This window comes from Taurulus bubalis (genome assembly GCF_910589615.1).
Source record: "Taurulus bubalis genome assembly, chromosome: 18".
Taxonomy (NCBI): domain Eukaryota; kingdom Metazoa; phylum Chordata; class Actinopteri; order Perciformes; family Cottidae; genus Taurulus; species Taurulus bubalis.
Genome location: NC_136606.1, coordinates 17,313,299 through 17,326,050, shown reverse-complemented (window position 1 = coordinate 17,326,050; position 12,752 = coordinate 17,313,299). Strand labels below are relative to the sequence as shown.

Here is a 12,752-nt window from a genome sequence, read left to right as displayed (position 1 = left end):
TTAAAATATACATGAATCCCCATCGGGTCTGCTCTGTTGTGTAATCACAAGGAGAAGGTCATCTGACATTCATAACACATATACATATTGCCCACTGAGCGGAAGTGCCAAAAAAACTCATACCGGAAGTGGCCGAGGCTCCTCACCAAGACACAAACATCTCTGCTGCGAGCTGTCAACAGCGACGCAAGTTACTCAGGGACGAGGTTTTTACAGACAGTGACAGTAACACTACTCACTGTTCGAGGACAATGGAAGACGACACACTGACGACGCTGAAAATACTCATAATAGGAGAAAGCGGTGTCGGGAAGTCCAGGTAAGCCGAAACGTTAACTAGCTAGTTATCTCCAGAGAATGGAGGTCGTGGCTCTCTGCTAACGTTGGATAGCTAGCGTCAGCTAAATACTGCGAGGGGAGAAGACAATGCGTCATTTTAATAGTAATATTGCGTAGACTCGGCTGTGGTTGTCCTCTTTTATTATTATTAATCATAATAATAATAAAACACCTCTAGCTATAAGGCTTGTGGTGTGCTAGCTGCCTAGCTAACCCAGCTAGCTGACACTAGTTAGCTGTGTGTGACATCATCGTTGAAGATGTTGCAATCCAGGACCACCTTTCAGCCTTGTCGTCGTGGCGGTAGTTACCTCAGCGTGACGTGACAGTGACGTAAGGGTCATGTGGGTTATGGTGACATGTGAGAACCTCTGTCTCTAATCTCACCTGTGTCTGCAGCGCGAGCTTCTCCAGGATGAGCTGCTTCAACGAGCAATGTCTACCTTGAATAGTTGACTGTGATTCAAGAGGTCGTGTTTGAGGGGAACTTGGCCTCAGGACTAAATATGCTGTGCACTTCATACCACACAGTTGATTTGAGCCAGGTGGTAATCAAGAGGTCCTTGTTAGCAACCACAAATTAGCCTAATATTCAAAGCAGACTAGTGTTTTTTGTTTCCCAACATTATCCTGGCAGTGTGTGTTGTGTGGCATGCCAGCAGAGAGCGTGGTCATGTGTTCGCTGCTCTCCAGGACTGTGGTCCAGACTGCATGGAAGAATCCTGATAGTCAGCCCGAGCCATCAACCATCACATTGCAAAACTATGGCGTTGAGCACAAGCGTGCCTCGTGCTGTCATACCCCGGTGCAAAGGCAACGAGTTGCCCCAAGCCTCTTTGACTTCATCTCTCAGGTCAGGCTGATGATCACGCCTCTGGTTCTTAGAAACACACCGTTACCTGAACCACACAAGGTTGTAGTCTGTCTGTGTGTGTGTGATCACAAATGGATCGGATGTAGAGTGATTTGAGAATACTCTTCATTTGGATCAACCAAGTGTTAGCCCAGGAGGTTGTAAATAATCTCAAATGTGTGCTTGCTTTATTCACATTTTGTTGGCATTATCCTATTAGAAATGTTTTTTTTACTATGATACTTGATTGTAATTTTAATCTTGGGTCCGTGCCTGTTTTATTTAACGGTAGAAATGTTTTTTTTTCTTCTTCGTCCTCCTTACGTTTATGCCAGCACCATAACATAGACCTTGGTTTGCTTATATTTCCAGAAAACAGGAGAGTCTTGTGGGCAGCTGTGCTGTACGCTGCTGCCTGCCGGTGCATAATTAAGGCCAAGAGCGTTCGTTTCCAGAATGTAATTTTGTATTATTATTATTAAATTGGCTCTTGCTTAATACAATAAACAAATGCAGACTATGAATTGTTTCAAATGCCATTTAAATTATGCAGAGCCTGAAGCTATTGTCAAGCAGGTACACTGACCGGACTAAGTTTTGAACGGCATATTTAATTTGTCTCTCTGCAATCTGTAGAAGCCCTTAAATCACCAGGGAGACGTCTGCTTGGCAAGGAATACACACGTTTCATTTCACCTGAACAACTGACCCACGCCGAACACATTTCTAACTTGGCTGTCTCCGAGCATAGCTCATCGGCTGCATCCCTCATAACAGCCCTTGAGGAAAAATAAGAGAATTATGCTTGGTTCAAGTGAAAGGAGTCTACTTATCCCCATCATCAGCACAGTGATTAAGGCCTTTGCACTGGATTAGTCATAGTTACGTGAACTCTGTCCACCTGAGTGCAATCTAACGGTGATATCATCTGGGGCATGCATGCGTAATGCAAGTTAAGCACAAAGAGATCAATAGAAAGAGATGCAGATACAGAATTTGATATGCCCGGTGCCGAAAGACGGGTTATGTGAACAAAGCAAATGGAAACCTGATTCCGGACCAAAAGCTCACGCAATCTGTGGAATGGAAGTACGGAAAAATAAGCCTGTCTGCCGTGTTTGTCAGTGATTCATAATGAGTCTTAATTGAATTATTCTTCTCTTTCCTGTCAACAGCCTCCTCTTGAGATTCACAGATGACACATTTGACCCAGAGCAATCGGCAACAATAGGTGGGTAACCCATGAGCTCGGTCTATAAAATAGTTAAAATATAGTACGGTTTGTGGTAGCTGCCAGTGGAGTCAATATGAGCAACACACTTCATGGTATACACTAAGTATATACTAGATTACTCATGAAGTAATCTAATATAGGGTATGAGAAACATACTTAAATATGATGCAGTCCAGCACAACAACACCTCTATTATTACCTCATTAATAACACACAGTGAAATGTGTGACACCTCCTGAAAGTAAAAGATACAAACACATATCAACAACTGGTGATTATTAGCTTCATAAAGGTAGAATATGTGGCTCAGGTATTGCATAGGCGTACCCAGTAAAGTGACATGGGAGTGTACATTAATACAAGATATGTATAAAATATATATTTAACATTGTACATGTAGGAGCCTGAGGCTGCTGGCAGATACTTTACATCTTATTGAACAGTCCACAAGATGACAGAACCCTTGTTGTCTGCTCCGGGACCAGAACGATCCCACCACGCATGCGTCTATTACACACCCAGAATTTATTGCAAATATACTGGAATCAAAGTCGAGCTGGTTTCAAGTTTCAAGTAAGACAGTTTGAGCACACGACCTCACAGACACAAAGCTATTTCATTTATTTAAAAGTCAATGAGGTGTTTAGAAAACATTCCTGCAGCAGACGCGTCCATGCATTCATTCTTATCCAGTGAAATTTTTAAAATATTGTTACATTATTTGGTCATTAATTTTCAGGTTTTTCCAAATTCTGCTGGATCTGCAAATTCTATCATCTTCTTTCAATGGTGTAAGTCATCAGATGGACCGAGGACACACCTGCTATGATGCTGTAACGACCTTAAAGGGTTCAACAGCTCAAGATTTATGATCGTCCTGATGACTTTGAATGTAGATTTTCTCTACTCTAACTAATGTGTTTTTTGTGAAGCGCTTGTAGCTCACAATGCTGTCTTTGTTCAAGCCACTAAAAGCACAGATTCCAGAAAAGGTTGAAACGGTTAAAACACTTTCCCCCTCCTCCCTCCCTTCAAGGTCAAGGCCTGGATCTCTGCTTTTTTACTTGGCCAGCTGGGAACCTTTGCCAGACAGATGTCTTTATTGGAGTGAAGCCTCCGCTCATTGACTCAAGTTCCCCCGTTCGAACAGAAATCACATTTAATCCACCGTCACTGCATCTCAATTAATGTATTTTAGCGTCATCGCCACCGAAAGCAGTTCAACTGGGGTTGTATCTCTCCCTGTGACAATGGCTTTCTCAGTGCATTGTCACATTATCACACAGTGCATTGACCCCAGAAGGTAATAAATAAATAGGAGAGTCATCTTTCGGTCCCGATGAGGTGACAGGTGACTGCCAGACAGTGGAGTAGGCCTGCTGCAGTGACGCTTTGCATCACCTAGTTACTTCTGGGTTCACAAAAAGTGATGGAGAAACAATATAAGGTGACGCTCTCCAGTGTATCGCACAATGAAGGGCCTGTTCCGGTCCAACATGAATGCGTCGGCCCCGCAGAGATCGGGCGCCGTCTTCTAACTGCCAGCGGCCGCGGCATCTTGTTGTGTTGTGATATTACAAACAGATGCCTTGCTGCATGTTGTCTGGTTGAAGCCCTGTCTGGATTTATGAAGAATGAAAGCAACCATGCTGGACTCGGAAGGAAGAGCAATGTGATTGACTGTGTGAACAGTGTGTGTGTGTGTGTGTGTGTGTGTGTGTGTGTGTGTGTGTGTGTGTGTGTGTGTGTGTGTGTGTGTGCGCGTGCGTGCGTGTGTGTGCAGCACACACCACATCGTATATCCTCTGCCTGTCTCCATGTCCCTTTTTTCTCCTCCTCTGTTTTGGCTCCGAGCTGAACTCTCCTCCCTAGTCCCAGATGTAAAAACAAGCCCAACACAAGTGTACATTTCCCTGGTAAATCTGTCAGTGGATGCTAAAACTCGGGCAGATATGTCATCCAGACACTGCACGCTCTGTTCGCCGAGACACTGCACAAAGGCAATAGAGGAGATTTACTTGTTGAGGGGATGGGGGGGGGGACAACATTATCATTTTCATGTAAATGTCCGTTCCTTTGGGACCTGGCGGGACTTTTCGGGGTGAATCGTGGCTCTCTGAGCCATTTCACAGGTGGTGGATTTTTTTTATTTTCGTATTATTTTTTTGAATACAGATCTGTATTAGTTTCAGCGTTGGACAATAAACCACACACCGTCCCCTTTGTGGTGGATATGAATACAGTCATTTAATTTAAATACAGGACATGGCACGATGCCAGTCTGACAGGCCGGGGTTAGCAGAAGTTCAGAGACAATATGTGGTATACATATGACAATTCATCATTGATAATTATAGTCTGTTGCAGTGATACAATTTTCTTGGCAGTAATTGGACAAATCTGTAGGAGTCCCCATCGCGGGACTGAAGCAGGATGAGGTCATCGTGACCGCCTGAGTGATCCACCTGCCTCTCGTTGTCTAGGTGTCGACTTCAAAGTGAAGACCATCACCGTGGACGGGAACAGGGCAAAGCTGGCAATATGGGTAAGTGGGCGAAACTCCGTTCCCCGCTTGTGAAGTCCTTCATCACAGAACTGTCGCTCTCCTCTGTCGGAGCTCCACGTCTCCCAAGTCCGCCTGTTCCCGCAAATGCCCAGGAGATGGCGCTTACGCAACACCGGTTCTGCCTCCATGGTGGCGGGACACAGAGGAGTCATCCTCGTTGTTTGTGTCCGGCTACCTCTGGTGTCCGCTTCTGTTTGAGCCAGCAGTTGTTCCCGTGTCCCGTAGTGCTGAGCTGGTTGTCTTTTGCAGGACACTGCAGGACAGGAGCGCTTCCGAACCCTGACGCCCAGTTACTACCGCGGAGCCCAGGGAGTCATCCTGGGTAAGCCACGCTGCTCACACCGCCACTGCTCAGGCACCTGTGTGTGTGTGTGTGTGTGTGTGTGTGTGTGTGTGTGTGTGTGTGTGTGTGACGCGAAGAGGACACAGTTGATATTGATCTCCATCTTATGTATTTACTCCTTTAGAATAGACAGCAGTTCTCAATAAGAGTGAAGATCAAAACTACATTTACAACCACTGCACAATATTCTGTGATTACACACACACAGTCAGACCCCTGCTTATAAAACAATAATAAAGTGATGGCTTTTCATCCTGTGACACACACACACACACACACACACACACACACACACACACACACACACACACACACACACACACACTGCCTTGCCTCTTTCTCAGGAAGTTAGTTTAGTTTAAGTCAGACTCCTCATATGGACATGGATGTACACCATGTATATGAACACACCCCTTGAATTATAGTTTTTGACTTAACTTGATTTTTATTACACACACACACACACACACACACACACACACACACACACACACACACACACACACAGGGACCATGTTAAACCTCTTGAACAGACTTCCTCCACAGAGTTTTTGACTGCTCTAATGCTGTATAGAAACACAAGGCGCTCTAATCCCAGTTTCTACCACGTGTTTTTAGTTGATACCGGTAGTTACTTATTTTATCTTAATAAATTCTATGATTGCATTTTTTTTTCTTTTTTCCAAAAGTTGAAATTAGGATTATTAGAAGATTATTAGAAGTAAAGTGTTATTAGCGATGTGCTTTTCATAATAATAAAAAAAGCAATCAATGATGTAGAACTGGAGCGATTAAGTGAGTAACTCGGTCACTTCTGCCCCGGGATGATTCACCCAGAGCACTTAGAGCAAGACTCTGAATATTAACCAGTTATCAACTTTGAATTCAAACACATCTTCCGAGTTCGATGAGATAAAGTTATGCGTCTACAAGCCCACAAGAAGTGTAGCTTTTTAAAAGTAATTGGAAATCTATGCTTGCATTTTAGAAAAAATGCATTTTTAAAACACATAATGTAATATGGCACAAATTGGGCTCAGATTTGACAGATACTATTATTGCATGCAAATTAAGCAATACAAGTGTTGATCTTTCACCCCAAAAAATATATTAGAGAGCTTTATTTTCTCTTTTGTATATTTACTGTAGCTCTTTAATAAAACGAAAAGGTATTTCTTATCCGATTACTCAATTAATCAATGGAATAATTGGTGGAATACTTGAGCTTTAAAAAACATTAATAGCTGCAGTCCAATATACAACAATATGTTTTTAATTTCAAGGCCTGACCAAATAACCGCCGAAAAGTCCAAGTTCAAGTCCTTTAAGTTTGGTCACGTGCGTGTACATCAAAATGTTGTTTATTCATATTATTGTTTCCACAAACCTGCATGATTACACTGATGTGATGTTTCAGAAACGGTGCCTTTCCCCTCAGTCTCCTCTGTACGTATCTGCCTTCGTCCTGACGTTCTCTTTGTTCGGCACAGTGTACGACGTGACGCGTCGGGAGACCTTCACCAAGCTCGACAACTGGCTCAACGAGCTGGAGACGTACTGCACGCGGAACGACCTCGTCAAAATGCTCGTGGGAAATAAAATTGATAAGGTGAGTGTGGAAGTGGTTCTGCATCAAACTAGTACGTGTGTCACCACTAAGGTTGAGTTGGTTGTTGGATCAGAGAGGAGCAGCACATTAGAATTGTTTTAATCAACATGTACCGTTCGCTTTGAGTTCTAATGAGCAAATATAATCACTTAATATTCACTCTTTTTACATAGTTTTCTGTTTCTAGATATGCAAAGAACAGCAGTATACAGTTACTTTATACATACATATTCCACAGCACAGTAAATGCCAAAAATTAGTAAAATCGACTCACCGCCAGTTGACAAATTACATAACTAAATAATCATGGCAGACCCACTTTCATATTTTTGGCAGCCGGTCCTTTACCAGGACACCAGAGTCGGCCAGTGGGGATACAAACGGCCACTAAGTAGAGCATTATGAATTTATTGTGTCCTGTTCTTTGTCCGTGAAAATCTCTTTTCCTCTCTGCCTTGTGACGACCACAGTAGCCGACAGCTCCGCCCGGCAGACCTCAAATAAGCCATTACCTCTCTTTTTGTTTTAGGAAAACCACGAGCTAGACAGGGCCGAAGGGCTGAAGTTTGCAAGAAAACATTCCACGCTTTTTATAGGTAAGTCGGGAGGATTCCCTCCTCTACAAAGACCTGCTGGGCATGAGTTACATTGCAGACTGTTACACAGGGGAACCAGCCTTTGAAATAACCATCATACTTGTTGAGGAATGCGCGCACAGTTCTATTAATAAAACGGGCTCCGTATATCAGTTTCCATGCACGCTCGCTTTTTTTTTTTTTCAGTAAAGGACTACTTTTAAGAGTTGTAGTGACTTGCACTTCCAAGTTTAAACACCTAGTTTTAATCTTCAAAAATGTTACTTCAGAAATGTTATGGAAATGGGAATATTTCACTCTGACCTTTCACAAAGTTCTCCGAGTCATTTCACAATATATTAATTCTGATTTGGCTTTCTTAAATGAGATTGATTTCTCCCTGATAATGTTTCTGGATAGCGTCATGTTGTGCAGCAGGTGTTGACTATATCCCCTAATAACCTCCGAGGGTTCACCATTAGTGTCTGGGGTTGACGGTTATTGTTGAGACATTTTCCACCCCCTCCGCTCTGGGAGCCCGAGACGTGATGACATCAAGATGCAGACAACCAATCTGTCTCCTCTTCTCCGCGTTCGCTTCTAATCCACTTTTTCTTTCTTTCTTTTTGCCTTTTTTTCCTCCCTGCCGTATCTGTCTCCCTTCTTTCTGCCTTCCTTCTCCCTCCCAGAGGCGAGTGCAAAGACCAGGGACGGGGTTCAGTGTGCGTTTGAGGAGCTGGTGGAGAAGATCATCCAGACTCCCGGCTTATGGCAGACCGAGACCCACGGCCGAGGGGTCCAGCTCACCGACGAGGACGCGGGCAGCGGAAGCTGCGGTGGCTACTGCTCCCTGGTCTAGACAACACACAAATACATTGACACACACACACACGTTCAAAACATACATGTATTCACACAAGCATCACACACTTGAGGGAACAGCCCCTCCTCCTTATCTGAGCTCCCTCCTCAGACATGTAGGCAGTGGAGGGTTGACCGTCCACACACACCACACACACACTACCTGTGTTCACACAGACACTACTCTTTTTGCACACTTTCTAATAACAACGCTGCTTAAAAGCGAATGCAGCTGCGCCTTCCTCTAAATGGAATTAGAGTGAGTTTTCCTCTCCTTTGTTTTGTTTTGAGTTCTAGTTTATTGCAGTTTCAGTGCCCCTTGGTCAAAAAATGTTTTACTTTCTCACTTCATACAGATAAAGGGAGTCCAAAAGTACAAACCAAAGCGTGTCGGGCACATGGTTACGTATGATGCAGAGAATGGGGTAAAGAAACGTTTTGACCGAGGGGTTCTCCCTCGTCTCCAGCATGCTTATCGTCCTCGCAGCACCTTGCCTTAGTGAGCACATCTGTATCAACGCAGGGCCGACTTCTCCCCGTCGTTCGTCTTTCTTGTGCTTGCCCCCCCCCGCCCCCCACACACACACTCTATGAACATTATGGTGCTTATGGAGAAGCTTATCAAGCAGAGCCGCCTTGTGTTCATCTCGCTCCCCGTCAAAGGCTCAGATCATGTGTCTCTGTTGTCCACACAACTGCCTCATTTCTTCAGAGTATGATAGAGTTACCAACTGTCTGGAATGACGTTTCACTACTTTTATTGACTTGGACTTCAAACTGTTCGGTGTGTTTTTGAAGAGTGCGTAAATCAAAGAGGTTGGCACGAGCGAGCTTTCCACTGGGTGCCGAAGAAGAGGGAACCTCTTTAAAATTGCACGCCTTTTGTAGTAACGAGTCGCTTTAATGGAGTGCGACCTACTGGCACTCCCTCGCTCAGACAGATAATATCAGTAATAACACTCGCACTACTATGGTTTTTCATAAAGATCCCTTTGACTGGACAAAGGAAAAGTGTTCAATATTAGACGGTGCAGTGAGTCATGAGGGTGTTTCCACCGGGTTTTGGAAAATCAAAGCAAAAGCCGAGCGCTCCGCACTGCTAATGGATTTCACAGTACTCGTATCTCTGCGTTTGTATCCGAGGAGCAGTCGTACATGTACTGTACCCCCGACCTCTGACCTCTGGCCGTGTTTGTTGTATTCGAGTGCTGGAGTGTGTTCTGGGAAATGTAGTCCGGAGAGTTTGCTCTCGTGACAGGGACGGTGAAAACGACATGGACTCGAGCATGTCTTATCACGCATTTTAATTTTAATTTGTCTTTTTTGTATCTCTCTTTAATTGCATGGGAAACTCTGCGTGCCATTTATTTGTGTTTGTTTGTCCGGGAACGGCCTTCAGAGGCAATTCACTTTACCACGTTAACTTATACTTAGCTGAATATAAAACATTGCATAACGTTTGAATTTAATGATATAATTAAACAAAAAGGAGGTAGGCTTTTACTTATTTAACTGGTTTAGCTTTCTTTTTTTTAATCTTCAAAAATATGTATAAACATGTGTACCCTGTAAATTGTGTGTATTTTAGGGATTTGGTGGGAGAATTCCTGTATGAATTGTAAAGCTGAATGTAAACAAACCGCCCTATGTATTAAACTAAATAAAATTCTTTTTTTTTTAAGCAATTTCAAGTGACTCCGAGCGGCAACATCTGTAACTCATAGAGCCAGGTTGTATAATGAGGAAGAATACTTCTTTTATAGAAAACCGCTCTCGTGTCCGAGTCTTCGGCGGAGATGACTAATAACTCTGCCGTCACGGTTGCCATGTTGGAAATGTCTCTGCTAGGTGATGGGTTCTTCACCTTCGCATTCCTCTGTCCCCAGAATAAAGACGTGTTTAAACAGTGTCCGAGGAACCCTCGGGCCCGAGACGTGTGATCTGTCTAAATCATCTTTTTGGCAGACGGCTCGGGAAACACCGCCACGGCCGTAACTCACTGGGCCAGCGCTTTAACTGGGATGTGCATAATTCCTGGGCGATTATGAAAGGGTCGGGGCTGGCAGCGAGAGCGAGGACTCTTCCCTTTTAGCATATCCCTCATCTCCTGCCGCGGCCTGGAAATATGTCTCAGTCAAACAACAACGGAGACGTACGGTGTAATAATGCCTTCATGTGGTCCAACCATGTGCTGATCTGTAGCGCTGCTGCTTCCTCATGCTTACACTGGAAAAACATCAGCAACTCAAGGGGCTGAGCTGACAGATTCTATATTTTCTGGGAATAATTTACAAAGTCGATTCGCATTCCTTTTGCAGCCACATCATGAGAAGTAGGGCCGTGTGTGCAGCGGCCCTCCTAAAGGCTTCACTGCCCTGTGAAAGCTGCTTTTATTTTGGTATCCTGGAAATGTTTAATTCAATTAATGAATACTTATCTAAATGGGGCAGCAACTAAATTATTCTGTTTATTTGAATTTTTGTCAAAGAAAAGAAGTTTCCCCAGCAGTCCGTTGTGACGTATTAATTCATGAACATATTTAACAGAAGAAACAAAGGAAATCCTCACATTTGAGAAGCTGTTTTTGTTTGATACATTATTTCAGTGATTAACCAGTTTCCAAAATTATTGCAGATCTTTTTTTTGTGCCAACTATGCCAATAGTTTTGCAGGAATTTGCTCATAAACCAGAGTACTGGACAAATTAATGTTTAACTTAATGGCACTTCATGAAAATCACCTAACTTATTGCAATGTGTCCCCGTGGAGGACTGAACGTCTGTACCTCTTTAATGACTCCATGCTGAGATATTTAAGTCTGGACCAAAGTGGTGGACATTGCTGTTCCTCAAACAGAACCTAATGAGGAGAAATATCCTCCGTTGGTCGCCCACAGATCTATGACATCACGGGCAATGGGGTCAAAGTAGAAGTGTCATAGATCAGTGGTTCGCAACCTTTTTTCAGTGATGTACCCCGTGTGAAATATTTTTCCCAGTGATGAACCTCCTGACCAGCGCAAAGCATTTTTGGTTGAAAAAAGATGTAATGCACAGTGCTGTGTCATCAGGGTCTGATTTAATATGGACTATATACAATTAAATTCATGAAGTTACACTTTATTGAATATTTATTAAATAAAAAATGTTAAAGGATTTTTGAATGGAAGCTCATTTTAAATATATATATTTTTAAATCTCACGAGAACCACTGTCATAGAATACCACTGTCGGCACAGCAACAACAAAACTGCAGGGAAAGATCAGCTGTTGGAGATGGAAAGGGAGAACTAAACTCTCTTTCGCTCATCCACAGACTAACATGCCAAACCTGTCCTGCTCCACGTTGTTGCCTCAGAAGCCTGTGAGCCGCTCTGCAGGGGCCGCTCTGCAGGGGCCGCTTGACGGACCGCTCTCTGTCCGAGCCTGCAGCCGGCCGCTAAGCTAACACAGCAGATCTGGCTCTCGTTAGCACCGTCCTGTCTCCCTGCTCCTCCTCCTGCCTGTCGGCGGCGGCGTATGGCTTAACGCTCAGACGAGCCCCTCGGGGGAGCAGTCGTGCCGTCATGCGTAAAAACGTTACGAGACGTCGGGCATCGTTTCATAAGGTGTCGGGTTCCCGGGCGTCACTCCGCTCTGTCATGCTCGCTGCCGGTCTCGCTATCGAAGTAATTGTTTCGCCATGCTGGCTCACGGGGGCGAAGACGAGAGGATGAGCGGAGAGATCGTCCTCTGCCACAACCACCTGAGGTGTACATCGTGGTGAGGAACTAATATGTTCCCCATGAGGTCGCCCCGTGATAATGACGGTCTGATGGGTCCGGATGGGAACCTTTCTTTCCTTTCTTACCCCAAAGGCCTTCCTTGTTCTGGGCACAAAGACTCTGAAGGCACCTGTAGGTCTGTGGACGCTCTGAGGTGAGGTAGAGGAAAAATGCCCCCTTTCCTTCCCCTAAAGTCAGCCAAAGCCGAGCTCCGGCCTCTCTTAGGTTACCCTGCTGTGAGGTAATGACCGGCATGCCCAGAACTGATGGCTCTGTCACTGCAGGTGGAAACACTTTGATTATTCGGGAACCTTGTGTTTACATTGTTGCACCCGTTTGCATTTAGACCCTTTGACATTTCATCAGGCAGCGGGAGCGTCCCGTTTCAGGACTGATCTGTTTTGAGCTGTGTGACCTGCTGTAGGCCTTTTGGGTTACAGAGAAGTCAGTCACGCCCTCCCAGCTTTCCTCCGCTTGACTCACTATGACAATCCTTGAACCTTCTTGTGTGGGCATGGCGGTATTTTTATATGAAATAATGTTTCTACCTGAATGTTCACAGTGTTCAAATGTACAGAGTAAACACATCTCTTATCACGAATGGCGACG

At 44.3% G+C, this 12,752-nt stretch overlaps 1 protein-coding gene across 1 annotated transcript; it reads left to right on the top strand.

The window, feature by feature from the left end:
• Positions 1-208: 208 nt before the first annotated feature.
• rab18a (RAB18A, member RAS oncogene family) lies at positions 209-8,900 on the top strand. Its single transcript, XM_079233879.1, has 7 exons — positions 209-319; positions 2,368-2,423; positions 4,910-4,971; positions 5,242-5,314; positions 6,826-6,944; positions 7,474-7,540; positions 8,209-8,900. The coding sequence occupies exons 1-7, from the start codon at positions 252-254 to the stop codon at positions 8,376-8,378; spliced, it is 615 nt and encodes a 204-aa protein (XP_079090005.1). The 5' UTR covers positions 209-251; the 3' UTR covers positions 8,379-8,900.
• The last annotated feature ends 3,852 nt before the right edge of the window (positions 8,901-12,752 follow it).